Raw genomic sequence first — 27,728 nt, 5'->3', positions numbered from 1 at the left:
TTGGTTCAACCTTTTTTTATATTCGTGTGAAGTTGGATCTAAATATGTCAATTTGTGTGGGTTTGGTAGCTGTTAGTTCACGACTCGAAAAGTTTGTCTGGAGATTTTTACCATGAAAAACAATTTCACAACGAGTTTGCTTGAAAGTTTGTGTTTCAAATGGAATCATGACTACGAAAATTATTGAAAATGTTGCAGATGTACAATCGTCGTGTTGAGAGGAAAGGATCTCAACATCATTTATGAATCGACTCAACACATTTTGGTTAATGTTTTGGGTATGAAGCGTGTCAATGCTAGACACCAAAAGGTCTGAATATTTTGTTAAAAGGTCGAGTAGAGGCGACAGAAAAGATGCTTAATAATGTAGCTGAGCACTCTATCATTACTGGGGAGAAGACGTGGACTTATTAACATGACTTCGCCAACAACAAAAAACCAAAACTCGTTGAAGGCTCTGAAGGCCATCCCTGGCAAAAAGTGTATGGAAAATTGCGATAATAAGGCTTTGTATTAGAATACGTGAAAATATATGTTTGTCAGGTTGGGCTAAATGTGTCAGATGGTAAACCTGCATTTCTTAGAAAATTTTATTTTATTACTAAATACGCTTTAGCTCTAACTTAGTCCGTTATTACATGTTATAGTTACATATTGTATATTCATTTTATTCGCCACCAAATTAATGTTCTATTTTTAGCGATTCAGAACTGTACATATGTATGTATCCTTATATTTAAAAACCTTAAAAACATAAAAATGTGCTAAAATACCACTAAATGGCTTCAGTATTGCTTAACTTGCTTTCTATTTTATTACATTATGAAGTCTTAGCCGCTTGTGTTGACAAATTAGCCCTTTTCACATTATGACATAACCTCACTAAATACATGACAGTGAGCACATGTAGCGTTCCATATATGTATGTATGTACACTATAACAAAACTACCTTTATGGGCTATTAATTCCTCACTACAACGAAAGCCAAAAAAGCGACTTTCATGTAAGAGTCTGCGTGTACACTTATAACTATGTGTGTTGTAAAAGTCAACCGTTTTACTTTAAATCAAGTGCAAATTTATACTATATACATAAAAAGTTTTCTGTGTTTGTGTAATTTTCAGTTTCATGAATTTTGTTTGGGTTTTCAAGTGTAAGTGAAAGTGTTTTTCCAAAAAGCTCAGCGCTCTGAAATGCTGGTGACTCTACAATATATACATGGCAATTAATGTTTACTTCAAGCGTAATGAGAAGTGCATAATTTCATGCACTCAAACACACATTCTATGTACATATGTAAGTATGTAGATATATCTGTATATGAGACGAATGCATGAAGTCAAAGTAAGCAAATTAAGTACTCTAGAATTTCAAACAATAAAGGCAGCTCGCATGAAAATAAAGTTCGTGAGAACTTTGTGAAGGAATTCTTTTAACATACATACATATATGTATGTACATATATAAGTGCACACGAACATACTTTTAAAAATACATTTAACAGGCTGAAAAGTTCATATATTTCTATGAGAAGAAGCCACTAAAATTTGAGTGAGGTTATACCTAACCTTTACAAGTCATGTGTACAAATTGCACAGCTGTTGGGCAATTGCTACGGACGAAAACATGAAATGATCCACAAAATGATTTTTTATGACAATAAAAAGCATGTTAATCGGAATTGCTGGCACGCTAAAATGGAGATGGATTTGGGCATCAAATTGCTTACGCATCCAGCATATTCTCAGAATCTAGTCTGCAGCGACATTTTTCAGATCTCAACAGAACGTTCGCTGCTAAGAAGTAAGGACTTTTTTGAAGCAAAAGATTAATGGGAGTACGAAAATATAATTTATGTAGAATCAAATTTAACCCGGACTGACAAAAAAACATTCTTGTATTTACGCATTTCAATACAAATCTCTATTATCGCCTACAAAATAGGTTCCTTTCAAGCCAATAAATGCCGCTCCAATTTTCCATAAACTTCTTTTAAGCCTGGGATAGCCTTCAGTGCTTCAAGCATATGTTTTGCGACCTCTACTCGACGTCGGTTCTGCAAAAGATTCCGGTCTTTTAGTATGAATCTAGCATTGACACGCTTCATACCCAAAACATTAACTAAAATGTGTTGAGTTGATTTATAAGAGATGTTGAAATTCTATGCTATCTCACTGCTGCCAACACGACGATATTCAAGTTACCACCTTCTTTGAATGCTTTGTGCCGCTCAAATACTTCTGCAATAAGCTTCATACCTTCCGCAAGACCCTCTGTTTCTTGAAATACCTATATAAAATACAGTGAGAGTATTTCGTCTAAAACTGATGACTTGCACTCATATCTTCCCACAGCTCCGTATAAACATATTTTGGAGCGAATCAAACAATCGCACACATTTTTAACGTTTTTACTCTGCTCTTGTCGCAAGTAACTACACTGCGTATGAGTAATGTAAATTGTTTAAATATTTTGTATGTGTGGGTTTGAATGTTGGAGTAAAAATTTAAATTTTCCACACAGTCTATAATAAAAAACTTCAATACTATCCTAAATTAAAAAATTCTGCATTTATATATATATATTTTTTTTTCGTCACTCAAAGTGTTCCAAATGATATTTATGTTTATATTTAATTGTAATATTTCCAACGTTACATTGGCAAAAATAAGCATAAATAAATATAAAAATTCACCGTCAAGTAACATTGCGACTAACACAACACTTATAATGTTACGAAAGTAGCTACAACCGCTTAACATCGTCATCCCACTTCCCCTGCGTTTGAACGGTGTCACCAAAGTGGCGGACAAACTTTTGCACAAATGCTATTAACATTTTTCGTTTCGTAAGCAATATAATGGTCATGTCCTGAGGCCAACTGTCAAATGCATTAATTCAAATGCATGCAAAGTAGAACGCAGAACGGTGATGGAGAGGACGGCGGCGCTGAGTGGCGCACATAAATGGTTAATCGGCGCGTACCTAGTCGAAACAAAACTTTTCGCATAAATTACTTGCGTACGCTTCGTAGTCAAAAAGGGAATTTTAAAAAAGTGTACAAGTCTACATTTAGTAGTTCAAATTGATCCACTTTTTTCTGCTTTTTGCCATGAGAAGTCAGCTTGGTGACAGTCTAAAGTTGAAATTAAGCGAATTTCCTGACATTTGCTGAGGGTATTAAAATTATATATTTATACATATTATATACATATTTATGTTATGTATATACATAGCGTGATTTATTTCGCTTTAGTTTCATATAGACAAGGAACAGCTGGAAAATTAATGATTAAAGACACGAAAGAACTTTGTCCTTCTTATTGGGCATAAAAAAAATAGCCCTCTATGTCGAATATCCTGAAAGCCCCGTAGATTTTTTTCGTAAAAGCTTAGAGCTTAAGGGAATCGTATATGATTCACCACCCATTGAGGACGAGCGCGAGTTGCTTCGCAAAAATGCTATAGCAGCTTAAACTCCTACTTCTGCAAAATCGACCCTGACATACCAAACATATGGCATACAAGGAGTCCCCGCATGATTCTAACCATCGCTAAGCTTACCTCATATATGGTACCCACCTAAACAGGGCGTAATCAGTATAGACCGATTGGTCCCTAAATATTGAATGTGTGCTCTTCCGCTGGAATAAAATCGGTCAATATTTAGGTCGTTTAAGGTAATGTAAGTAGATATATCAAAATAAGGAAAACTGAAGAACTGAAAAAGAAATTGCCAACATTGAATACCTTTTAAGTAAATATATATATACATTATTCATTATTTAGTTACGAACGTTTCCATCTGACTAATTTACCAAAAGTGATCTTCAAAAGAATCCGTGCTCATTGAACACTTTATGAATTTTTCAAGTAAATTTATTTATAACTTGTTGGTTGTGTAATATTATTTCTATGTATGTACTTAGTCTTGCCATAAATTCTGTTACAAAGTTTGCAATGCATGCAGCGAGGACAAATTCGCTGCAAATAGTGCCGTTATTTTTTATTATATTTTGTATGCAGTGTCATATACATATAATAATCAGTTCAGTGTTTGCTTTCGTTTCCTAAGATGGAGAGGGGAGCTATAGCAAATCGTAGTACATAAGATGGTCATTTCGAAATATATTTTGTACATCGTTCATGTAACATACATACATATGCATTAATAAATAAAATTAACTTTATTAAAAAATATGTTTTAATTTCATTTTTATAACGGCCTGAACTATTAACAGAACTTATGGCAGTACTAAATAATTGTAATACCATAAATGTGCGTAAACGGTGCATTCTTAAAAATTGATACTTAATAAACAAATTTTAAGATTCTTTAAAACCGTCAATGTTAATTTTACGTACAAAGTAATTCAATTCTAATAAACTTAGCTGCTATTTTAAATTCACTTGAACGTTTTCTTTCATTCAGTCAGTGCTGAAATTCACAAAGGCTGTGCTGCCAAACTATCAAAATGTTTAGTATTCCGGTGTATTATGGGGGCCAACTCTTATTAGAACGATCTGCATAATTCTTCGTGTAAACCAGAAGTAGTAGCGCCAGAAAACATTCTTGAAATAATTTCGAGGAATGGTGCCGCATTGACAGTCATATAACAGTTATCTAATTTCATTATAAAATAAAGTTGTATACAAAGGCGCTAGTTTACGTCATACTCGTTAACTTTTATTAAACTATTTTTAATCTGGTTATCAGTATTGTCGGTACATTAACCAATAAAAAATTTGCAAGATGTCTATCAAAGTGTAGTCATACACAGTATCACATGTTTAAAGTACTGGCCATATTATTAGTTACCGAAAACAAATTACAATACAAAATAAAAATCTATAAATTGTATATTACTCATATTTTATATTTATAAATCCATCAAGGACTATTACAAATTTATTGAGATATTAAAAATTCCGAAAAATATATAAATACAAAATTATACCCGAATTGCATAGGAACACCTTAAATTCTAATAACGCGTTGCTTTAGCAACAATGTCCATCATGCCCGCTGTGATCATGCGTGATTGCTTGCCTATAGTTGATTTTATCCTTTTCACCGCCATCTGCTGTATTAGCTTTGGAATCAAGTGCCGACTCCTCGGAACTTTCTTTTTTTGAAAATTCACTAAGATCACGACGCATCGCATATGCATCTTCGCCATCGGCATAATATTTCGGTTCGATTTCAATTATTTTGAATTTTAAAGAATCTGTGTAGAGATTGAGTGCGGCGCGATTGCTTTTACGCACATGCAGCGAAACATATTGGGCATCAAAACACTCAACCATCGCTTGTGAGGCTTGATTCATCAGCTTTTGTGCTAATCCCAGTCGGCGGTAGGACCGTTTTACGGCCAATGATGTAATGTGACCATGTTTACTTTCTTCACCAGGTTCAGGTTCCTCCATTTTGGCCAGCACATAGCCTACAATATTACCTTTGTCATCTTCAGCAACATAGCTGAGCTGCGGCCAAGTAAGCCCGTGATAAAAGTAATATTTCATTTGGTAATTTTCAGGCAGGCAGAGCAAGTTGCAGTGCTGCATACTCATCAAATCATCAGGTTTAGCACAGCGGATATTCATGTTGTAGCACTTTCAGTATAAATTCTTAGTAAGACTTAAAGTTATTTGATTAAGTTATTTTTAACTACTTTGCCTATTTTCGATTGTTCGTGGAACTGTTCACAGTTTACTAATATTAATCTCGGCGTATTTTTTTCGCTCTTATATGAGGTTGCTGCTCTATAGGTTGCACCTCATCACCGTTTTCTTGACCCAATAATTCACGTACAAGTCGGAATTTTGATAAAAATGCTTTCCAAATGAGAAACCAGCCTAAAATTATAAGACAAAAATTAGTTTTGTATATGCCACATATTGATTCATGTCATAATACAAAAAAAAAAGGAATCTAATTGTTAACATTTCTAATATTCTATTACTGAATAGGCATAGGGTTCAATGTACCCTGACAGCTACTAGGGGGTCAAAGTTTGTATGAACCAATTATTACGATTTAGTTGTAGTTTTTCTCACAAATATTAAAGGTCAATACAATACATAATCAGCTATATAGATCTTACCTAGCAAAATTAACACGGTTACGACGGAAACTGACCCTATAACAGTAAAGACTACTGCTAAAATTGTATGAAAATTCATTATTTCATTTATTTAATCTAAATATAAAATCAAAACCTTAACGAAATAGAAACAGAAAATTGTTCAGAACATAGCAAAACAAAACAACCACAATTCAGCTTTTTTTAACACCATATGTACTTTCATTGACAAATCAAAACGTAGTAATTTATTTCACGTCAAAATGGTTGATCACATCCACACACGCGTTTAACAAACTCATGCAGGGATGCATTAGGGAATACATCAGATATATTTGAACACTGAACATACTCCTTAATGAATATTGGAAAATTTTACTTTACATTTTGCATGATTTTAATGTTGATATTTTATAAATACAATTTAAATTTGTTGCTGAAAATTGCTCTTATCAGAATTATCATTTATCGCAACTGTTATATAGGCCAAATTCACTAAATAACTTCGAGGTTAAGCATCACATAGATGTCTGGTTTTAACAAACAAACGGTCATATGATGTTGTAAAAGTAATTCACATAAAATAGCGGTTGTGAGAACTTACAATAGTAAAATTATTTCTTAAATAATTTCAAAGTCTTATTAATTTTCTTCACAAATAAATAACTTGATGAATCTTGCACGCGCTACAAAGGAGAATTTGCCGATTTTCTTCCCCTTTTCTTTGACATTTTTCTTAGGGTTGCTAACGAGATTATGCTAACTATACACTAAAAGAATGGAAGGATTAAGTTGATATATTAATATTCATAAATTATTAATTTTTAACAAAAATAACCAATATATTTAGATCAACATTCATTAAATGTAGTAATTGAAACGTAAAAATCATTCAAATTTATAATAAACCAAAAATATTTGATAGTTGTCAAGAGTGAATCCGCCTTGAGTATTTCTGAAATTACTAGAGCTGCAAAAATATCGATAGTTCGCCCTCGGCAGTTTGGATAGTTTTTAAAAAATATATTTGATAGGATCGATAGTTTTTTCCTTAAAATTTACTTACTTTGCGCTGGTTTAAATTAAAAGACCTTGGCTTTGTAATCTTCATTTTTATAAAATAATCTTTGAATTTATTTATAAAAACAAAGCGTGAACAATAACATAGAACACACAAAAATTAATAAAGTTACATAGACAATTTTTCATGTTACTGCTCTGAGAGATCAACGTTTCGGTAGAATACTTTGTTCCTCAATAATCCATTTGTTTTTGTTTAAAAATGGTAATTTGTTGACGTTTTTAACCTTTAGTGCAGTTCTCCTAGCTGATATTAGTAATCCAGCCTGGCTAAACATTCACTCCGACTATGTAAAATTAAAATTAATTAATGTGGTATTCGTTTATTGCACTGTAGGCAGACTAGTGCTTTCGTGTGTATGTACATATATTGTGATATTCGAATGTTCACATAGTATGTTTCAATTTCATAACTTTACTCTCCAAAATCAGGAGTACAAAATAAAATGGAGTTTTCCTTACAATTATTATTTTTCCACGGTTCTTCATTCTTATTACAATATTGGAAACCCGTAGTGAAAAAAATTCTGAATTGCGTCTGCATGTATGAATAACTGAGGGTATGTGCAGCCATCATTGCAGAGCATTAGAAATTCTTACCTAATTTTAAATATTACCACAACATTCTTTCTACCGCATACAGCACCTAGTTAAATTATTAAAAATAGTTAAATTTAATAACTTGTATAATATTTTAAAATTTTTCTGTACTTACGAATATGAAACCAAGCCAAGAATAAAAAGATTATGTTGAGGCTACCATATCTGTTAAATCAACGGCTAATTAATCAACAGCGCTGTGAGAGATTCTGTTAAAGGTTCTATGAGTTTCTTTAGTCGCAATTGAAATATCTAACCGAAACTCTTGTGTACGTGTGATCGTTCATCTCTTTCTTAATCTCATCTCTGTATTCAGTTTCCGTGCGGACTTGCTGGGACTCTTCACATTTGGTATTACCTGACTATATCATTATATATATATATTATATACATTTATAAAAATTGTTGGTAAATATAATACAGGCATAAACCATCGATAGACAAAAAAAACTATCGATATGTGATGAAAATAAAACTATCGATAGTCCCATCGATTGTTTTGCAGCTCTAAAAAATACCATTGTGTAGTGGTGAAATTGTAAATTGTGCAGGCCTTTGTTGATCATAAAGGAGCAACATTTTATTAAAAAAGGATAATTCGATTACTGTGAAAAGAATATAACGAATTTTAATTGCAAATCATATTTGGTGCTTAATAATACAAACATTTTGCAAGCTAATATAGTCGAATATTCCCAGGAATTAGAGCTTTTTGTTCTAGGCCATTGTCATTGTCAACATTGCTACCATTTTAGCTGCTGACTAATTTAATTTCATTGTCAACCACTTCTAACGCGAAAAATGGATGATAAGCATCAGAAAATAATAAAAGAAAACATTAACAAACTTGTACAGCACACTGAATTGAAGCCTCTACTTCAAGCTTGTAGGAGGGAGGGTTTACTTTCCCAGCAAATGGTTTGTAATCTTCACTTGGATTCTAAAAGTATGGTAGATATTGGAGGATCACAAACTTTAGATCAAATTATGCACAAAAAACTTTTTGACAAAATTACTCACCGAGGTCCGGAAGCATTCGAAAAATTGAAGCAAATTCTTAAAGATTTAGACAATGTTGAAGCGCTTCAAGTTTTGGAAAGACAGAGAGAATTTAACGGTATCAGAGAATATCGCCAGAATTTGCCACAACCTATGCAAAGTATTACAGAGAAACCAATTGAATTAATTCCAGCGCAGGCGACTGACATACCTGATAGCGTGCACACAAGGGTATTCGTTAAAATATTTAAGTTATAGGAGTGAACTAATATATTCGTTTTTAAATTTCTAGGTTGATGAAAATTCTCCATCTAGCTTAACAGGGTTCTTGGAATCAGTTGATCCAAAAGTAAAATATGAAGTTACAAAAGCCAACCATATCAGTACATGTGAACGAATTGGAACGTATAAAATGCAGTCGAATCAAAACCGAGGAGTCCTTTTAATAGCCAATTACATAGAATTTGAGACGGATTATCGCAATGGTGCCTCAAATGATAGTGATATACTCGTATATGTGTTCAGACAATTGGGCTTTAAAATATACCGAACCACAGATGGTACTCAAAAGGGATTTTTCGATTTACTGGAAACGTTGTTAAAGTCGGATGTTACACTTAAAACAGAATCTTTTGTCTTAGCATTTATGAGTCATGGCGAACTCAACGATAAAAATGAAGAAATCGTGCTATTTAGTGATAAATCGGTCGTAAAAGTGCAAGAAGTCATTGATCGTTTTTCCAACCGAAGATGTCCCAATTTAATGCAAAAACCAAAGGTTCTTATATTTCCGTTTTGTCGTGGTTCTATGCAAGACAAGGGAATAAAAGCCAAAACAGAGACTGATACCATTCCTTTTACTTCAAATGAGAAACGCAATCCAGAGTTGTCGGATTTACTAATTTGCTACGCCACTAATAAGGGATTTAAATCTTATAGAGATCCGGTTACAGGTTCTTGGTACATTCAGAGACTTTGTAAGGCAATAGCTGAACATGCGCATGATACACATTTTGAGGATATATTAAAAATTGTACAGAGAAACATAAGTGAAATCTGTTCTGAAAACGGAAGTATACAAATGGGAAATTTCCGTAATATTGGTTTTAATTACAAATTATTTTTTAATCCTGGTTATTCGCAAGAGTAGCAAGAAGCAAATATAAATGTAACTGCTACATACCTACTATAAGTATAAATTTTGATATATACATAATGTTATATTTTATAAAAATTTTGTGTTATCATTTTTACACATATACAACGAAAATAAAATGTGATTTATATTTTATAGTAAATATATATTGTTTTTCTATTACGATACAGAGGTCTTTTTTAATAATTTATTACACTAAATATTTATCTCTATTAATTTGGATACTACGGAATTTCTATCAATATATATTATATAGAGATTTTGTTAAATTTAAATATAACATTTATTCCATGAAGCATATATTAATTATTATTATAACGTTTAAGCGTCTAAATTCATAGTTAATATTTCTGTTGGCAAATGAAAAATACCCTAAAAATTAAATATCTTACAAATTTCTGGTAACCTTGAAACGGCTCCGTAACAGCCGGTTCAGAAAATTGTTTTAATTCCCACGTCAGAAACAGAAAACTTCACAACTTCTAAAAAAATGTCTGTTTTTTCTGCTAAGAACGAAAAAATGAAAGGAGGCTCCAAGTCAAATCAACAAAAACCGAATGGACCAACTCGTTTTGAAGAAGTACATGCCAGAAATATAGCTGCTGCAAAAAAGATAGTAGAAAAATATTCTTCTAGCTCGGATGAAGAGGAAGAGGAGCTTAATGAATCAAAAATATTAGGTATTCTTTACTTATATTTCCATGAAAATACAGATAAAATACATTTATTATTGTTAGATTCCCTATTTAAGCATTACAAGTCTGACGACAGCCGTTTAGGTATACAACAAGCGCTACAACAAAAAACTGCTGCCTTCTTTGAAAACGCTTTGCACTCAGGATCAGCGACTTGTCTAATTTGTATTGGTAGCGTGCGCCGAGCTGACTCGATATGGACTTGTAAACATTGCTATTGTTTCTTCCATTTGAACTGTATACGACGATGGGCAAATGATAGTATCGCGCAGCTGAAAGCGTCTGCTGAACAAACAAGCAATGAACAGGGTTACTACAATAATGTTGGACAATTCGTACCGCCGAAGCGGAAGCGACCATTACACTGGAGTTGTCCGCAGTGTCGCAAAGATTACGGTTTGGAAGAGAAACCGGCCACTTATAAGTGCTTTTGTGAAAAAGAAGAAAATCCACGTCCTGGAGCTTTTATATTGCCGCATTCTTGTGGAGAAATGTGCGGTAAAAATTTGCAACCAACATGTGGGCATACATGTATGTTACTTTGTCATCCGGGTCCATGTCCGCCCTGTTCTCAATTTGCCTCTACCAGTTGTCTATGTGGTCAATCTCCCAAAAAATCTGTGCGTTGTATAGATAAACAGTGGAAATGTGACAGAAAGGTAAATACATAACACACAAAGCATATAGCATACTTTTTAAAATACAAAATACATTTCTGGTTGCAATAGTGCAAAGAATTACTGCCCTGTGGCGAACATCTATGTAAGGAAATATGTCATAAGCCCAATCAGTGTCCACCATGTACCAGTACCAGTTTACAACCGTGCGAATGTGGTGCTGAGACAAAGAAACGTAATTGTTCTGAACTTAAATGGCATTGCAAAAAGGTGAGAAAATTATTAATCTAAAATTATTGCCAGTTCTCAATTTAATTATACTAGGTTTGCGGTTCTAAATATTCATGTGGGGCACACGTGTGTAAACGCGTATGCCACTCGGGACCTTGCGGAGATTGCCCTTTAAGTTTACCACGTTCATGTCCATGTGGTAAAACCGTAAGTAAAAAAGTATAGTATACTATTGATTTGCATTTTTAACAAATTCTCTTTGTTAATAGCAAAAAATCGTACCCTGTATCGAAACCATTGATCTTTGTGGTGATACTTGTCAAAAACTATTATCGTGTGGGCTGCATACTTGCACGCAACGTTGCCATCGTGGCGAGTGTAATTTGGTAAGTTAAAAAGCAAAATGTATGCCGAAATCACGCATTTTCACATATATGTATGTTGTTGCAGTGTTTAATTATTACAAAAAAGAAATGTCGCTGTGGCATACATGAAAAGGAATTGCCGTGTTGGAAAATCTTTACATGTGAAACCAAATGCAAGCAAATGCGAGATTGTGGAAAGCACACTTGTAACAAAAAGGTGAATAAAAATTAATACCATAATTAATAATAAGTGTGCCTCTTAGTTAAACAAAATTATTGCAATTTATTTATTTTCTATATCGAAGTGTTGTGATGGCCGCAGTTGTCAACAATGTGATAAAGTATGTGGAAAACCACTCACTTGTCAAAAACACAAGTGCCAGTCGGTTTGTCATGAAGGACCCTGTTATCCTTGTAGTCAACAATCACAAGTAAATTGTCGTTGTGGAAAAACATCAAAACGTGTGCCTTGTGGACGTGAACGCACAGCACGCGTTATGTGCATGGAATTATGCCGGTTAGAAAATATCCATATTTTGGTTATTGAATTTTTCCTTTAACACTAGATTTACAGTATTCCTTCAAAATGTCACCATCCAATCAAACATCGCTGTCATAAAAACGAATGTCCTCCTTGTAATCAAAAATGTGGACAGGTAAATGATACCACTGGGTGTCTGCATATTTGCGAAGCTAAATGCCATGCCGCTGTTAAAGTTTTCAAACAAAATCCGCTTAACGGCGCTGCAAATGTGTGGCATCAAGGCAAACAGGTATATAATAAATAAATAAATTTAAAACTTGTATGTACTATACATATCTCATTATTATTTATTTTTGCACACAGTTTGAATTCAAAAAGCAACCGCATCCACCATGTGAACAATTGGTGAAAGTTACATGTATTGGTGGCCATGAAATAGCTGATTGGCCTTGTTGGAATTCAAAACCTACATCCTGTCAACGCAAATGTAATCGTGCATTGCGTTGTGGTAACCACAAATGTGGGCTTATATGCCATTCCGTGCCCGACTTGAAAGATATGAAGGTGTGACACTATATAGCACTCCACAACTTTCTTAGCCTACACATTTTTAAACAAAAATTTAAATAAGTTTTATATTTTTATTATTCAGGAGCAACTCGGCTGCGCACCATGCCAAGATGGCTGCAATATACCCCGTCCAGCGGGTTGTGAGCATGCTTGTCCTCGACCTTGTCACGCTCCGCCATGTCATCCATGTGACAAAATGATCAAAAACAAATGTTATTGTGGTTTAACACAATTAATCTACAAGTGTTCAGAATATTTTAGAGTCGAAGGAACCAAAGAGGAAATTGCTTTAATACAGGAACGCCTGAACAGCTGCGGAAATCGTTGCCTCAAAACGGTAAGCGTATAAAGATGACAATTAATTAATACCAAGTAATTATAAAATCAATATGTTTCAGTTTCCATGCGGTCATCGCTGTCATACACCCTGTCATCCGGGAAAGTGTCCAAACCCGGAGTTGTGTCGCAAAAAAGTACGTATATTTTGCGAATGTAAACGTTTAAAAGCTGAAATCGCCTGTGATAAGCATCGTGCTGGTCAAACATCAATTCCTTGTGATGAGTTTTGCATTGAGACACGCATCAAGTTGGCAGAACAGTTAAAACGGGAACAGGAAAAATTACGCCAACAAGAAGAGGCGAAAAATCGTGCAGAAGTTGAACAATTTGAGAAGAGATTTAGCAAACGTAAATACAAAGAACGTAAGGTCGTAGTAGAAAAAACAGATAGGCAGATAAATTGGAAATTATTAAGCATTTATGCTGGTATTATACTAGCAATCGTTTTAGCTATTGCTGTAGCTTTCTATGCCGATAGTTAATAAGTGTATTAAACAATATTTGTATATATAGTAATCAAGTTTTATATTTACGAAAATAGGTGACTTACGAAATAATAAATGTGCATGTATTGCGAAAATTATACAAAAATATTTTAGGTGAGTGTTTCAACTCCAAAATATATATGTACAGAATATATAAACGAAAGACTACGTAAATTATATAATAAATAAAATAAATATTTTCAAATATCAAATCTATTCAAAATGTTTTTTAGCGCTCTTTAAAAATAGTTAACAGACACTTTATTTATTTATTTTAATATAAATTTGATCTAAACTCTTTTATCCATATCTAGTTTTCATTTCACACAAGTAAAGGCAAAATTGCAGTTTTTGTATTTGCCAAATATGTAAACAAAACAACAAATCCTCCAATGGACTTTCTTATTCGGATTTTGTTTTTTTCTTGTAAATGCAAGCTGCAACAAATACTGACGAGCTTAAGAAGGTGGATATTAAGAAATTACTTAGCAGCATCATGTCACTTGATTGCACGTAAACGGTGTAGATCCGAGCTAAATGGTTAGTTTAGAAAAATAAAATAAATTTTAACACATTGATTTTTTCATTCTTTATGTAATTACTTAAATTGGTGAATCCTGATAGCGCCCAAGTTGTGCGACTGACAGAAGAAGCGTCCTTTGTTCGTAGAATTGCAATTAATTGTAAGACTTTACTTGTAGCACCGATTGGTGTACAAAAAGGCTGAAAACACACCAAGATTGAAAATTAGCAAACATTTAATAATGATGCAAATACCATTAAAAAACATTTTTACGACGCGCCCTGAAGTATGCTTTACTATATATTAATTTATTATTTATTTATTTTACGTATTAGGAACAGCTCAACAACCAGCAGTGGAGTTGTTAAAATATAAATACATGTTATATAAATATATTTTAACAAATTTGCATATAAAGTCAATTATATTATAATCATATTTTTAACACGAAAACTATAAATTAAAATATATTAGAATTTTCCAAAATAAAAAAAAACAAATATGCGCTAATATTCGGTAATATCATAATAAAACTTTTTGCAGTAAGTTTCGTTGGGTAAATTTCAATATAATTCACATATATGGCAATGTAAGTATGTTTTGTAATGAATCACAAAATATTAATCTTATCTCTAGTAATCTAAATCTTACCACAAGAAATGTCAGTATCAGTAGAGGGAACAGTTTGAAGTAAATCAATGTCGCCACAACAACATAAAGCACCGCCACTATTTGCGTACGTACGCCCAATAAATTTTGATAAAAGAAAGTATAGTAGATAAGCACATATTCTTGTAAGAGTAGTATGGGGTATTCCATATACGATAGAAAATCATAACCCCGACTGTAGTTATAAGACAACATCACGGTGTAACTGAAGAGTTCGAAGCAGAGACCGAGAACACTAATACCTTCAAAATATAAAAAATTAAATATATGCATTTTGTAATTATAGATATTGAATACGTTTATGTATGTAATTTTCAAAATTTTATACTTATAAATCTGTAATTATTTTGTTATAAAATTATTAATAAGAACATTTCTCTGCAACTGGTCTGCAAGAAATATATTTTTAAATCCTTATTAAATCTACAAAGGGAGAAAAAGTTTATAATTGTTTTTTTCTTAGTATAAAAATAATAAAAAAATTCAAAACTATAGAAAAAAGTAGTATTTCTTAAGGCGGGAATAGAATTCCAAGTTTTGAGTACTTTTATAAGTATTTTTATATCTTACAACCAAAAAGTGAAAAGTTTAAATTTTGAAAAACCCATCTTACTATAAAACACCATTAGATTTTAACTGTTTCGTTAAAAAAAAAAACATAAAAATTGGGAATTAACCCTACATCCCCTAAGATATATGCACATATGTTTATAATACATACATATATATGTATATACCACCATATACTGTTTGGTAATTTTTATTTGGATAATTGCATATAAACTATTTCCTTTTAAAATATTTACTAAAAACTTTTTATTAATCTAAACTAACAGAAGTACAGTATGTACATATGTATGTCAGCTTCAGACCAGTGAGAATGCATTCACAAATATTGCTATTATTTTAATAGTTCTGTTAAAATAAATTATTATTATTTACCCTGTGAGGACTTGTTTGCTCGTATTGTATTGATTTGTGGCACCTTAATAACCAAACAAGACGACACTGTTATCAAACTAAGCAAATCGGCAATAACCAGCACGATACCCTTCTCAAAGTAGTTGGTAATAGCTTCCATTGTCATTTTAGCACAATAATAAATTAACAATAAATAAATTTTCTACTATACTACAAGTAACTGTTTGTTTTTTTATTTCCTTCTTCATGTACAGATGTGTGTTTATTTATCTCAATTTTAGTTTAGATATTATTGCACAATAACTTTTATCACAACTGTTACTATTATATTTTTTCTTTTTGATTTTGTTTTAAGCAGATCTCAGCATTTTCGCTGCTTGCGGCTACAAAAATATTATTTAATCAAAATTCGCGTTGAACAATTGATGATCCCATGCCCATTTTGTCATTCTAATAATACTAATAAATAATTCATACTTACATACATATGTATATATAATTGAAAGAGCGTCCAAACAGTCTTTACAGAGAAATCACAACACCAATGCCTCTGTACAATTAATTCATATATACATATGTATGTATATATACGTTTACAGATATTTGTATATGATTTGTGTGCCGAGATAACAATCTAGTAAAATATTTTCGAAATGTGAAAACTAGAACCAGAGTAGGACTATCTAGTTTCCGCCCGGTCTTCCCGTTTGCTCTTCAGATCTTTTGGGTTGCAAGTAAAGAGTTCATCAATGCCGGTGCACACACATAAGCAAATACAACGTTAATGTTAAGTATCTATGTACATTGAGAACCTGTTAATATGAGATACACTATAGTATAGTGTATATAAGCATGAGCAGAGTTGCCATGACATAAATCGCAAATTAAATTAAACCTTTAGATTCATAGAAGAAAACATAATTTTTTAAAATTTATTATAACTTTAATAAGGACTGGGTCGAATAAAATTGTCCGTTACATTTTTTCTATACTGTGCAATTAAAAATTCCAAAAAAAAAAATGTTTCCCTTAATAGCTCTGAAGTAAATGCCAGAAAATATTATGAGTCCGTTATAGCCACTTTTAATTAATAAAACATAATTATTGTTTGCTTCTTCTTTTTCGAATCTAAAATAATTTTTTCAAATAAAATATTTTTGTTTATAAGAATCGGACTACTGTACGTATTCGATGCAGTCATTAAGTGTATACAAATTTGCATTTATAGTACAAGTATAAATAAATAAATTAAATGTGTCTCAATACTTTGAAAAAAATTGCTTTGATGACAATCCAGTCCGTTTAGAAGAAACTTTGTTCATATACATATCTGTATATAATATATAGAACTGCCAATCAACCCCACTTCTTAATTAAAACCATTTTATTCTTTGAAGCGATATATTATTTTACATTATATTTGGGTTACATTAATTCTGCATATCGCAACAATTTACAAGCTATGCCACATTTCAAATGTATCGTTTATTTTTTAGGAGTCTCTTGTTTGGTTTCTACAGTCTCGGCTGGTGGATTAGCATTACGGAAGTTTGGAAACTGTTCCCATGGTGCTGACAAATCGAATTTTCGGAATTCCTGCGCCAATTCTAATGGTTCACAGACCACACGTTTTTTCTCATCATCGTAACGCAACTAAATTATAAAAATTTGCAATTAAATCATAACTTCATAAAATTTTTTTGTTATATACAAAATACCTCCACATATCCGGATAATGGAAAATCACGACGTTGTGGGTGTCCCTCAAAGCCGTAATCAGTTAATATGCGGCGCAAATCGGGGTGATTTGCAAAGAACACGCCGTACATGTCCCAAATTTCACGTTCATACCAATTTGCTGCCTTAAAGACTTCATTACATGAATCTAAGGGAGTCAACTCATCAGTATAAGTTTTAACGCGTATACGTGAATTGAATCGCAACGATAAGAGATTATATATGACTTCGAAGCGATACTGTCTGCTTGGTACATCCATGCCGGCAATATCCACTAAATTACTGAATTGCGCTAAATGATTATCTTTCAGAAATTGCAGAACAGGTACTACACCCTCAGGAGCAATTAGAACTTCTAGTTCGTCACCAGCGGTTAGTTGCACTTTCTGAACATATTTGGGTAGGCATTCGGCTACATATCGTCCAAAATTGCTTAAGTTCAAGCGTGCTGCTTCGTTAGGTTTGCGGAAAGTAGCTGAAAGGATATACACAGAAAAAGTGTGAAGTAATTACTAAAATTCGTAGCAAATAACTCACGTTTGTCTTCTGCTGGTGGGGCAGGCGTAGTGCTGGAAAATCGGATTGCTCCCACCGGTTTGGGAGCAGCAACTGAAAACAGAATTTATAAGCAAATTATCCAGTTAAGTTATATAATTAAAATACATACCATTCTTAGCAGCAAAATTGCCGATTGCCCTGCAACCTATTCTCCTAATTATCGCTGCCATTTCACACTTTTTGATTAAGCAAATATTCCGATATTGCAACTTATTTTTTTGACAGCTGTTTATATAACAACATATAAAAGTCAAATACTAATGTCAGATGTCCACAGCATTGTTGCATTTCATACTGTCCACAAAAATATTGAAATAAATGAATAAATAAATATCCTGTAACAATAAAATAAGTATCCTATAACATTCGAGATATATAAATACTTAAATCTGTCTGCTTAGGTAACTTCAACTGCTTGTTATTTAATTTTATCTATTGGTAATTTATCATTCTAATACTTAATTGTTGTTATAAAAACTTGAAAATATAATAAGTTCTTTTATAGCTTTAAAAGTTTACGCTGGAAAATATTATCAATTTCAAACACTGTCAACGTCCATTCGCATTAAACTTCCTTCGCATTGTGTAACAATTCATACTGATACAACAGAGCGCAGAAAACAAAGGGTTTGCCACAATTAATGCTTACAGTGTTTCTCAGCAAAATGAGGACTGAGGCAAAGGGTAAAAGATACCTAAAACTTTTTATGTGAACGTACGCTATGCGCATCGAACTTTTCTGTCAAAACAGATGTCTGACACAAAGCAAAGTAAAAGTTCTATGTGAATTAACCATTACGTCTTTTGAAACGTCAAAAAAAGGTTAAACTAAATGCAACGCTGGCAAATAAATTCCAAAATGGTTCAAATTTCATTTTCGGACCGTAGCGTGTGTGGAATTAGCGAAATTTTGTCGATAGAATTTTCAGAGAATTTGACCAGAGAACTATTTGACGTTCCTAAATCTAAATTACTGAAATTAAAACACAACAAACATACTCGGCGAATCCGACTATAATGAATCATTTGAAATGGATGGGCCATTCGGCAACAATATTTGATATACAAAGAAATCTTCGCAATGATCCTCAAAGCTGTGAGGTGACACTGGTAGCCAAAGGTCATTCAGTGCGTGCCCATCGGTTTGTCCTATCATCATGTTCAGACTTGCTGCGCAATCTGCTGGTGGATGTTCCAATGGGGCAGGAAGCAACAATTGTAGTGCCGGATATAAAAGGGTCTCTGCTCGACAGTGTATTAGCTTTTATATACATTGGCGAAACAAGCCTCACATCGACTAATTTATCAGAGTTCTTGGAAGCTATAAATACCTTGGGTATCAAGTCAGCTATAAGTTTTGAGTGCAACAATGCAACGTTATCAGGTGGTGTCCAGACAACAGAAGCAGTTAAGACTATAAGCAATATACAAATTGCACAAGAAGAGCTTATTGAACAACAAGAAAATATTGCTGTCGAGAAGATCGAGGTGAGTAAAACCCAACCAAATATATAAAAAGTTACAAAAATATGTACTAATGCATATTATATATTTCTTAGACACAAAACGTAATACAACATGAAAGAGAACTGGAATTTTTAGATGTATATAACGAAGCTCAACATAGTAAAATTACTTACTCCATTGAACATATGCCAGTTGCCAGCGCAGCAAACGAATACATATTAACTGAAAATTCTGGAACCTTTACATTAACCCAAAATAATAAATTAGAAAATGGCTCCAATTCTGATACGGAAAAACTTGTTGAAATGGAGGATACCACGGAAGATGGTCACATCATAGAGGAATATAGCAGTAACAGCGCAGATCCTATAATTGAAATTACCACAAATACTACAGCGACAAGTACACCAAAAGTGACTGCCACAACAACAACTACTACGCAAGTGCCACAACCGCTAATTCAAATAAAACCAACGCCAAAAATGAAAACTATCAAAATTAAATCACAATCGTCTTCAGACACCGATCAAATACATCAATCAATGTTTACCACGCTTGACCCCACCGCAGATCCTATTTCAGTATTAAAGACTGATGATAATTTTACCACATTAAACGCCGCACCCGGTACTCAAGAAGATGCTCTGTTTTATGCCGTTCAGGCAGTAATAAATGAAGGTATGAGCTTACAGAAGGCTGCACTAAAATATGATTTATCGAAAACGGTACTTTGGCGGAGAGTGCGCAAGCACCCAAATTATATGAAAACTACCCGTGAAAATCCTGTTCTCACCATGGCCTACGAACGATTAAAAGGTGGCGACTCTTTGAAGAATATCAGTCGCGAATTAGATATACCAATGTCTACACTACATAGACATAAGGTACGTTTAGCACAGCAAGGACGTTTGCCAGACTATGTTTCTTTTAAAAAACGTGATGTTAACTCGAAAATTGAACTTAAAGACAAATTAACTAAAGCGTTGCACGCTTGTGTACATGAGGGAATGTCGCAAAATCATGCAGCAAATTTATTTGACATACCGAAAAGCACTCTATGGCGTCACCTTCAAAAGCGTGTTGCTGAAGCAGAACTTTCCCAGAAACTTGAACTAGGCCACATCAAGGAGGAAGTAATATTATCTTAAAACCAGTATTTATAATTAGTTTAATACACATATGTATGTAGATTTATTTCTAATATACACACTCAGTGTTACTCGTATAAGTTTCATTATTAATTTTAATGTACATTAACGTGAATGCCTTTATATAGGCACGATTAAATACTTGAAATTTTCATTTTCTTGTGGATATTACGTATTGTAAAAGAATCGTTTAAGTACTTTCTTTTAACTAATAGTAAAAACTATTCATTAAAACTATACGCCCAAGACGATATTTAAATATGACTATTAAATACTTTGTTCGCATAAGTTGAGATTGTTCTTAAGTATTTAAAGTTTAAATACTTCTTAGGCAATTTGAACAAAATATAATAAAACGTTGAATACGTTAATATTTCAAACAAATTGCATTACTTAAATGTAATCTAAAGTGTATCGTAAAAAGAACTATGAATGTTTATATGACATATGCATATGGTACATAAAATGCAACAACAATGCCGCTGCGGCTGATGTAACTGATCTAATTTCTACAAACGGTCCATATTTGACAATCTTGGTAATAACGACATTTAATTAAAATATATGTATATGGTCTAGTAAAAAGAAATATATTATTTTTGCATTAAATTAAGGAAATGTGGCCTGCCCTTATCCTGATTGAAGACAATTTCATTCCTACCCGGTAAAACTGGACAATCGAAACCGTGCTTACGTTAATTAATCAATTTTTATGCTTTAATAGTAATGAATAATAATTTCAATGCATTTAATCTTCTGGATTAATAAAACAGTGCTTGAGTAATCTTCATCCTTTATTACCCCAACTTGTAATCAAGGTTATCCTTCAATCTATTCAGGCGGCACCTATGTATGTTAAATCAGAGAATGTATAATAACGAATTAAAGAGAATTTATTAAAAAAGTAAAAAATAAATACCGCATTTGTGTAAAAAAATAAAAATGTTATCAATTTACCATCATAACAAAAAAAACTAGCACGCATATGTGAAGTGGGACTTTTATTTTTTGTTTAAAAATTTTTCTCTTTATGCAGGCAGACAGATTTTCTATATAAAAAGATCCGTTTAATGAACTTATATTTTTTGCCAGAGAACATTAGAAAATGGTGAATTCCCTACCTACGGTGTTAGTCGTCCAATCAAGCCATACAGATTCGATTTGCACCTTCCCGTTATTATACGTACTCTGGTTAAATATCAGAATTCAAAATCTCAAACAAATAACAAATTTCATACATATTTGATTGAAAATATTTTTTTTGATCTACATATTCGCAATTCATAATTTCTCTAATAAATCTGGCAGCAAATTTTTCAATTTATACTGAGTAATAGATTCCTTACAGATTTGTACGAGATTGCATCTGACAAATACCATTTCGTTTCGTTTCCTATCTTGGAAAAAAGTCGAAAGAACACGCGTTTCGTTGCCTTTTCAGACATTCACATCAGAGAACGTACGTACATTTGTTAATTTGGAGCGTTTCGAAACGTCGACCGTTTACTAAAAATACAAGTGAAAATTTTCAGTAATTCAACGCAATAAAAGTATCATTGCGAACGGTTTTTTTATTTTCAGCTGCGGTTGCTTTTTAATATCGTATGTCCATCCAGAATTTAAATACATTTGGTAAGTGAAAATACATGATGACAACTGTTAAACTATAAAAAATAGCTTTTGGAACGGCAAAAAATGTGAATTTGGGTTTTCTCGTTTCTCGACATTCTGAGGAGAAAATGGCTGCCGTTTGTGTGGAAATGGTTCGAAGAGGAGACAATATAAAGATTACATTGGAGTATGAACGATAAAAATTAGCAATAGAATGTAGATTATAATATTAAGATATTCCGTATATCTATTATTTAAGCTAGATAAATATGTTTCTTCATTTTGATGAGTCAGCATCGATGCTTCTCAGTTTTTGCTTTGTGCAACAATAAGTTACAGCAAGCAATGACACAAAGTTAACGCTGACGTAGTCACCGTCAAAAGCATTTAATATAAATGGGTGCAACAGTGGTCAATATCACGTTCTTGCAATTTGACATGGTATAAAATGGAAAATCATAATTTTCTGTATTCTTTCTATTATGCATATAAAGAAATATTTTTTTTTTACTTTTCTCATCTTTATTTCGAAATATATTTGTTCATTTTAGACCCATTTGCTGATGCAATAAAGGGGGCTGACGATGATGTTCAGGACGGTCTTGTACACATAAGAATTCAGCAGAGAAATGGTCGAAAGACATTAACAACTGTGCAAGGATTGTCGTCAGAATATGATTTAAAGAAAATTGTGCGATCATGTAAAAAGGTAAGTCACATTAATACCGAGTTAATGAATGAAGTAAATTTTGGTTTGTATATTTTTAAGGAATTTGCCTGCAATGGCACAGTAATCGAACATCCCGAATACGGAGAGGTATTACAGCTTCAGGGCGATCAACGTGAAAATATCTGCCAATGGTTGACCAAGGCAGGTCTAGCGAAACCTGATCAGTTGAAAGTTCACGGCTTTTAAATTAAGAAGCAAAGAACATTATTTTGAATTAACTAACCAAGTCAGCAATCAATCAACAGAAAGTCAAAGAACCAACCATTCAGAGGAATTATCAATTCATAGACCATCTGAAACAATAAGAACTACAATAGAAATGTGTGCTAGAATAACAATTACAACTGTTAAATTAAATTAAATCGAAAATGATCGTATTGTTCTTTAGCAACAAGAAACTTAGCACACTATGAAAATAATAATTTACATACAATAGTTATCCACAACAATGTTAATCGTAACAACCCGTTTCTCTTATTTCACTGCATCATATATTCGACAAAATTCACTCTACTTCCGAGTAACATAATTACATTTTCAACGAAGTCTGTTTTTTTAGTTGATTGAAATTATTATTAATAAAAATGTTAAAATCAGTGTATAACAGCAGACCTAATGAATGTAGTCAAAGTAATGCTAATAGTTTAATATTAATATGGGAACCCGTTTGGCGAGGGGAGAAACGAATTCTCCCATATCTACGCTAATGCACTCATTACAAAACTAAGGAAGAAGACTATTATTATTAAATTTGCAATTATATAAATTAATATGAACAAATGAATAAATAATTTAAAACAACTATATTTTTCATTCAAATAGGATATGATTATTTGTAAGACGAACATACGAAAATATCAATAAACCGTAGAGTAACTGAAATGGATAATTCGAACGCCGTAGCGTCTTGTTTATTTTATGGGACAAAGTTTGTAACTGTATATTTATATAATGACCACTATTACAATCGGTGTTTAGTGTCGGCTTAAATTTTGTTGTCCGTTGGATTTGCATAAAATTCCCCACATCACCATTCTATTCTCATAGTTAAATTTGTTTACTTAATTATAAAATAAAATAAAAACAATTTAAATTTTGATTGATTCAGCAAACAAATTATGAAATTTTACTTACCAGCGCTTGTGTAATACAGAATAAAACAACTTTTATTTGAGAAAAATTATATATTGTTTTATATATTTATAATTATCTGCGTTTAAAATAGTACGTACATATGTATATATATTTTTATTTTTGTATATATACATACATATTTATGAAATGCCAAACTTGTTGGCTATATTGTTGCAGAAATTTTTTGCATAAAACAGCTTGATAGCAGCGAGAAAAATGTTTAATTTTTCTCATAAAACTGTCAAATATAAACGATTAAATAATGAGTAAAGTCTTAACAGGCATGTACAAGTATGGATAGATGTTAAGTGTTAAGTTTCTAATTTTAGGTATGTAAATGTAAATTGAAGGGATACTCGAGTATTAAAGTTTACTGTGGTAAGGTTAATTCGGTTCTTGCTTCTTGACCTGCCCGTACATTATTTTTGTCCATATGGGTTTAGTTCAGGTTCAGGTTCAGGTTCGCGTTCTGGTTCTAGTTTAGGTTACGTTCAATTTTTCGCTAATTTCGTTCATTTATTCTTGTAAAAGCTCTTCTCAAATTAACACTCGTAATATCAATTTGTTTCTGTACTATAACTCATTGCAGTGTCCGTTGCGCTTCGTCAGCGGTTTTTGACTCCGTTTTAGTTTTGGGGTACTTGGTCTCAAATTGGTCATTGTCTATACAAGTGGCATTCTGTGGCATAATTCATATTGTGGTGACTATGACTGTGACATAGTGATTGTGAAGGTCTAAGTCGTTTTGTTTGGTGGTTTTGCTCATTGCTGAAGCATTTTACATATTCGAATGTAGTATATGCTTTCACCACCTTTGTGTTATCTTCGTTCTTATAGTATCTACCAGTTTCCGTTTTAACTCCGTTTGCGTTTAGTTTCCGTAAATGTTTTCTGCAGTCAGTTAGTTTCATTATATATCTTGTTTTATTAAGTAATGGAACGTTACTGTTATGGTTTTAATTTGGTTTGCTTTATGTTTTATGTCTGTGAAAAAGAAAAACAAAATACGCTCATTAACCTGCAAATATTAGTTCTAGAAACATATACTTTAAAAAAAAAAAAATATACTTAAATAATAAGACGGTCAAATATTAGTGATCAGTCTGTTTGAAAAATTTACAATTTTTAAATTCAAATGAAATTTTACTTACCAGTTACAAATTTTTGACATTTTCTGTCATTTGTTGAATTTTTTTTTTTGCAAAGAAAAATAAAATAAAATAAAATTACGTTCGAAAGATTTTCTTACGTTTAATTTCTTCGCAAGCGTTTCCTCCCATTATCATCGCCATCCCCATTACCTCGTTCTTCGGCTTCCATTACCTAAAATATAATTTCTCTACTTTATAAGAGTACTTATCATCAATTTAATGGAATCTACCTTAATTTTTGTGCCACAAATTTCCGCACCATTCAATGTTTGAATGGCTTTTTGGGCACTATCTCTATCCGCGTATTTAACGTAGCCGCAATTTTTATTCGGTAGCAAGTAAACATCGATTAAACCCTTCCAACAAGAAAAAACATTCTTCAATATAGACTGCGGAAGATTCTGTAATTAAACGTACAAATATATACACATGTATGTATAGTGGACAAACAAAAACTGGACTTTTTGTTTAATATTCAAACTTACCGCAGCTAAAACGATAAACAAACGCTGTGCTACTGTTGAATCGGGTGATACCATGGGCTGGGCAGGTGGCAATGGGACATTGCATATTGAATCCTTTTTAGTACGCTCTATTAAAAAAAAGAAAAATTTAAAATTATTTATGCGATTTCTTGCATATGTATATAATAGCTGGCATACTGTCTATAAAAGATGTGTCCATTCTTGCTGAACTCATTCCGGCCACTTTAACAATGATACGCTCCCCCATTGGATATTCTAACCCATGCAATTTGTCTCTGCAATTTTAATATCATATATATTATTTCATATTCATTTATAATAATACTTTTTAAACATACTTTGCATAAATAGCTGCCTCAGGGTTATCGTAAAGCACTATAGCTTCATTAGTTCTGGGCCCATCTGAAAATATTAAACAAACAAATAAAGACATACTTAAATAAAATGTAGCCGAACGAACATTCTCTGGTTATTTGGCAATAATCCAAGCCAGGTATTATATCAAATAATCGCCATAACTGATCCTGGTTCACGGAATGACTGGCAATCACTTCTAAACATGTTGGTTGTGGTACTGGCACATTCTGCATGCGGAGGAATGCCGCCATATCGCTATTGAAAGAACAATTCCAATCATTGTTGAAGTTGCCATTGTTATAAGAGCCGCTGCCACTACCTCCACCACCGCCACCACTACGTCCGGAACTAATAAGTGGGTTATCATCCGCTTGTCGACCATATTGATCTCTTTGAGATCGTGTTGAACCTTTTGGTTCAGCGAATACTGCTTTATACTTTGGGGGACAGTTTTCAAAGGCTACTGCAGCATGATAAAATCTAAGGGTATTAAGGTATGTTAATATAATATACGAATATCTCTGACACAACCAACTTTCTTGCAATGCTTACTTTGTAAATCGAACATAACCAAATCCTTTCGGAGATCCTGAGGATTTGTCTTTAACTATCGTTACATTTTCCACATCGCCCCATTGTGAGAATTCATTTCTGATTTCCTCTTCCGTTGCTGATTTCGATATAACTATGAATAAACGTACATACTTTTCCTGTTCATTCTCAGACTTGTTTGAACCTTGGTTTCGACTATAGGCAGATAAATAAAATTTTATTAATAGGAAAAGCGTACCACATAATTGAACTTACTTTGCTGCTACTAACACCTTCAAGGTACGATCCATTTTACCAATGGTTTTGCCATTCATCTCTTCTTGTGCCTTAGCAGCGTCCGAAGTTTTGGCAAATTTTACATAGGCTATTCCTTTGTTTTCCCCCGAATTTTTATCCTTTACCACCCAAATATCTTCGATATCACCATATGGAGAAAATGCATCACGGAAATCTTCCTCGGTATGTGCTTTATTGCAAATTATGAAGAGACGCGACATGGGCGGATCATCATCGCTCGAATAATCCCGTCCACCACCGCCACGTCCACTATCACGATGTTCATCCCGTGATTGTGACCGATAATCAGACATTACGAATATAATAAAAGTATTGGTTTTTACGTAAAAATCGCTTTTTTGGACTAATTTTTTAATTTTATTTTGAAAATGTTCGAAAATTTTAATTTGTTCTAGATAAAATGGCGTGGATAAAAGTATGTATACCGGTAATAGGAATGTGTATTATCAAACTAATAATCGATTCACAAATAGTGATTCAAATTTTATTTTATTCCAGTGGTGCTTAAGTAATTTATTGAATATTTGCGATAAAATTTTCTGCATGTATTTACTTAAACCAGTTTTTTGTATTTTTTCTTTCTTTGTAACATTTTTATGCTAATTTTCGCCAATAAAAATATTTTTATTTAATATCAATATACACAATGTCTATTCGTGAATCTGAACATTGCATATATGTAC

The 27,728-nt window shown here is 32.7% G+C and overlaps 8 protein-coding genes across 8 annotated transcripts; 4 read left to right on the top strand and 4 right to left on the bottom strand.

The window, feature by feature from the left end:
- Positions 1 to 4,857: 4,857 nt before the first annotated feature.
- On the bottom strand, positions 4,858 to 5,605 carry vnc (GNAT family N-acetyltransferase vnc). Its single transcript, XM_070110928.1, has one exon. The coding sequence runs from the start codon at positions 5,603 to 5,605 to the stop codon at positions 5,003 to 5,005; it is 603 nt and encodes a 200-aa protein (XP_069967029.1). The 3' UTR covers positions 4,858 to 5,002.
- On the bottom strand, positions 5,392 to 6,314 carry LOC106623946 (small integral membrane protein 13). Its single transcript, XM_014243583.3, has 3 exons — positions 6,106 to 6,314; positions 5,674 to 5,857; positions 5,392 to 5,614 (listed from the first exon to the last, which is right to left on the bottom strand). The coding sequence occupies exons 1-2, from the start codon at positions 6,182 to 6,184 to the stop codon at positions 5,721 to 5,723; spliced, it is 216 nt and encodes a 71-aa protein (XP_014099058.1). The 5' UTR covers positions 6,185 to 6,314; the 3' UTR covers positions 5,392 to 5,614; positions 5,674 to 5,720.
- A 1,960-nt stretch (positions 6,315 to 8,274) lies between these two features.
- On the top strand, positions 8,275 to 10,061 carry Dronc (Death regulator Nedd2-like caspase). Its single transcript, XM_014243579.3, has 2 exons — positions 8,275 to 8,994; positions 9,056 to 10,061. The coding sequence occupies exons 1-2, from the start codon at positions 8,566 to 8,568 to the stop codon at positions 9,911 to 9,913; spliced, it is 1,287 nt and encodes a 428-aa protein (XP_014099054.1). The 5' UTR covers positions 8,275 to 8,565; the 3' UTR covers positions 9,914 to 10,061.
- A 264-nt stretch (positions 10,062 to 10,325) lies between these two features.
- LOC106623941 (NF-X1-type zinc finger protein NFXL1) lies at positions 10,326 to 13,813 on the top strand. The gene is made up of 11 exons (XM_014243577.3): positions 10,326 to 10,599; positions 10,657 to 11,273; positions 11,343 to 11,501; positions 11,556 to 11,669; positions 11,732 to 11,848; positions 11,913 to 12,044; positions 12,133 to 12,344; positions 12,402 to 12,600; positions 12,675 to 12,875; positions 12,964 to 13,218; positions 13,280 to 13,813. The coding sequence occupies exons 1-11, from the start codon at positions 10,410 to 10,412 to the stop codon at positions 13,700 to 13,702; spliced, it is 2,619 nt and encodes an 872-aa protein (XP_014099052.3). The 5' UTR covers positions 10,326 to 10,409; the 3' UTR covers positions 13,703 to 13,813.
- Positions 13,814 to 13,983: 170 nt separating this feature from the next.
- Positions 13,984 to 16,279, bottom strand: LOC106623944 (solute carrier family 66 member 3). The gene is made up of 4 exons (XM_014243581.3): positions 15,840 to 16,279; positions 14,880 to 15,139; positions 14,308 to 14,428; positions 13,984 to 14,238 (listed from the first exon to the last, which is right to left on the bottom strand). The coding sequence occupies exons 1-4, from the start codon at positions 15,982 to 15,984 to the stop codon at positions 14,108 to 14,110; spliced, it is 657 nt and encodes a 218-aa protein (XP_014099056.3). The 5' UTR covers positions 15,985 to 16,279; the 3' UTR covers positions 13,984 to 14,107.
- Positions 16,280 to 17,200: 921 nt separating this feature from the next.
- Positions 17,201 to 27,461, bottom strand: LOC106623938 (RNA-binding protein 45). Its single transcript, XM_070111977.1, has 12 exons — positions 27,004 to 27,461; positions 26,749 to 26,943; positions 26,300 to 26,676; positions 26,178 to 26,241; positions 26,017 to 26,114; positions 25,840 to 25,946; positions 25,585 to 25,755; positions 25,458 to 25,526; positions 18,223 to 18,370; positions 18,093 to 18,164; positions 17,537 to 18,030; positions 17,201 to 17,471 (listed from the first exon to the last, which is right to left on the bottom strand). Exons 1-12 carry the CDS (start codon positions 27,336 to 27,338, stop codon positions 17,304 to 17,306), a joined length of 2,298 nt encoding a protein of 765 aa, XP_069968078.1. The 5' UTR covers positions 27,339 to 27,461; the 3' UTR covers positions 17,201 to 17,303.
- Positions 18,938 to 21,317, top strand: LOC138855593 (modifier of mdg4). The gene is made up of 2 exons (XM_070112054.1): positions 18,938 to 19,601; positions 19,673 to 21,317. Exons 1-2 carry the CDS (start codon positions 19,131 to 19,133, stop codon positions 20,726 to 20,728), a joined length of 1,527 nt encoding a protein of 508 aa, XP_069968155.1. The 5' UTR covers positions 18,938 to 19,130; the 3' UTR covers positions 20,729 to 21,317.
- eIF1 (eukaryotic translation initiation factor eIF1) lies at positions 22,168 to 23,964 on the top strand. The gene is made up of 3 exons (XM_014243582.3): positions 22,168 to 22,360; positions 22,891 to 23,048; positions 23,109 to 23,964. The coding sequence occupies exons 1-3, from the start codon at positions 22,333 to 22,335 to the stop codon at positions 23,253 to 23,255; spliced, it is 333 nt and encodes a 110-aa protein (XP_014099057.1). The 5' UTR covers positions 22,168 to 22,332; the 3' UTR covers positions 23,256 to 23,964.
- Positions 27,462 to 27,728: the final 267 nt, after the last annotated feature.

Source organism: Bactrocera oleae, chromosome 6 (genome assembly GCF_042242935.1).
Source record: "Bactrocera oleae isolate idBacOlea1 chromosome 6, idBacOlea1, whole genome shotgun sequence".
Lineage (NCBI taxonomy): Eukaryota > Metazoa > Arthropoda > Insecta > Diptera > Tephritidae > Bactrocera > Bactrocera oleae.
The sequence above is the reverse complement of the archived record's forward strand: the minus strand, read 5'-3'. Positions and strand labels throughout refer to the sequence as shown.

What these genes read in the sequence shown, in the direction of transcription:
- LOC106623941 (XM_014243577.3), top strand. Translation starts at nt 10,410, where the DNA reads ATGTCTGTTTTTTCTGCTAAGAACGAAAAAATGAAAGGAGGCTCCAAG. An exon ending in ATGTGCATGGAATTATGCCG is followed by an intron (nt 12,345 to 12,401) that starts GTTAGAAAATAT and finishes CTAGATTTACAG; the next exon opens with TATTCCTTCAAAATGTCACC. An exon ending in GAAATCGTTGCCTCAAAACG is followed by an intron (nt 13,219 to 13,279) that starts GTAAGCGTATAA and finishes AATATGTTTCAG; the next exon opens with TTTCCATGCGGTCATCGCTG.
- LOC138855593 (XM_070112054.1), top strand. Translation starts at nt 19,131, where the DNA reads ATGAATCATTTGAAATGGATGGGCCATTCGGCAACAATATTTGATATA. An exon ending in TTGCTGTCGAGAAGATCGAG is followed by an intron (nt 19,602 to 19,672) that starts GTGAGTAAAACC and finishes TATATTTCTTAG; the next exon opens with ACACAAAACGTAATACAACA.
- vnc (XM_070110928.1), bottom strand. Translation starts at nt 5,605, where the DNA reads ATGAATATCCGCTGTGCTAAACCTGATGATTTGATGAGTATGCAGCAC.
- eIF1 (XM_014243582.3), top strand. Translation starts at nt 22,333, where the DNA reads ATGTCCATCCAGAATTTAAATACATTTG. An exon ending in CCAGAATTTAAATACATTTG is followed by an intron (nt 22,361 to 22,890) that starts GTAAGTGAAAAT and finishes TGTTCATTTTAG; the next exon opens with ACCCATTTGCTGATGCAATA. An exon ending in TTGTGCGATCATGTAAAAAG is followed by an intron (nt 23,049 to 23,108) that starts GTAAGTCACATT and finishes TATATTTTTAAG; the next exon opens with GAATTTGCCTGCAATGGCAC.
- LOC106623944 (XM_014243581.3), bottom strand. Translation starts at nt 15,984, where the DNA reads ATGACAATGGAAGCTATTACCAACTACTTTGAGAAGGGTATCGTGCTG. An exon ending in AGCAAACAAGTCCTCACAGG is followed by an intron (nt 15,140 to 15,839) that starts GTAAATAATAAT and finishes TATATTTTGAAG; the next exon opens with GTATTAGTGTTCTCGGTCTC. An exon ending in TGATACTGACATTTCTTGTG is followed by an intron (nt 14,429 to 14,879) that starts GTAAGATTTAGA and finishes GTGTGTTTTCAG; the next exon opens with CCTTTTTGTACACCAATCGG.
- LOC106623946 (XM_014243583.3), bottom strand. Translation starts at nt 6,184, where the DNA reads ATGAATTTTCATACAATTTTAGCAGTAGTCTTTACTGTTATAGGGTCA. An exon ending in AACCGTGTTAATTTTGCTAG is followed by an intron (nt 5,858 to 6,105) that starts GTAAGATCTATA and finishes TTATAATTTTAG; the next exon opens with GCTGGTTTCTCATTTGGAAA.
- LOC106623938 (XM_070111977.1), bottom strand. Translation starts at nt 27,338, where the DNA reads ATGTCTGATTATCGGTCACAATCACGGGATGAACATCGTGATAGTGGA. An exon ending in GAGGCAGCTATTTATGCAAA is followed by an intron (nt 26,115 to 26,177) that starts GTATGTTTAAAA and finishes TTAAAATTGCAG; the next exon opens with AGACAAATTGCATGGGTTAG. An exon ending in GGACACATCTTTTATAGACA is followed by an intron (nt 25,947 to 26,016) that starts GTATGCCAGCTA and finishes TTTTTTTAATAG; the next exon opens with AGCGTACTAAAAAGGATTCA.
- Dronc (XM_014243579.3), top strand. Translation starts at nt 8,566, where the DNA reads ATGGATGATAAGCATCAGAAAATAATAAAAGAAAACATTAACAAACTT. An exon ending in CTGATAGCGTGCACACAAGG is followed by an intron (nt 8,995 to 9,055) that starts GTATTCGTTAAA and finishes TTAAATTTCTAG; the next exon opens with GTTGATGAAAATTCTCCATC.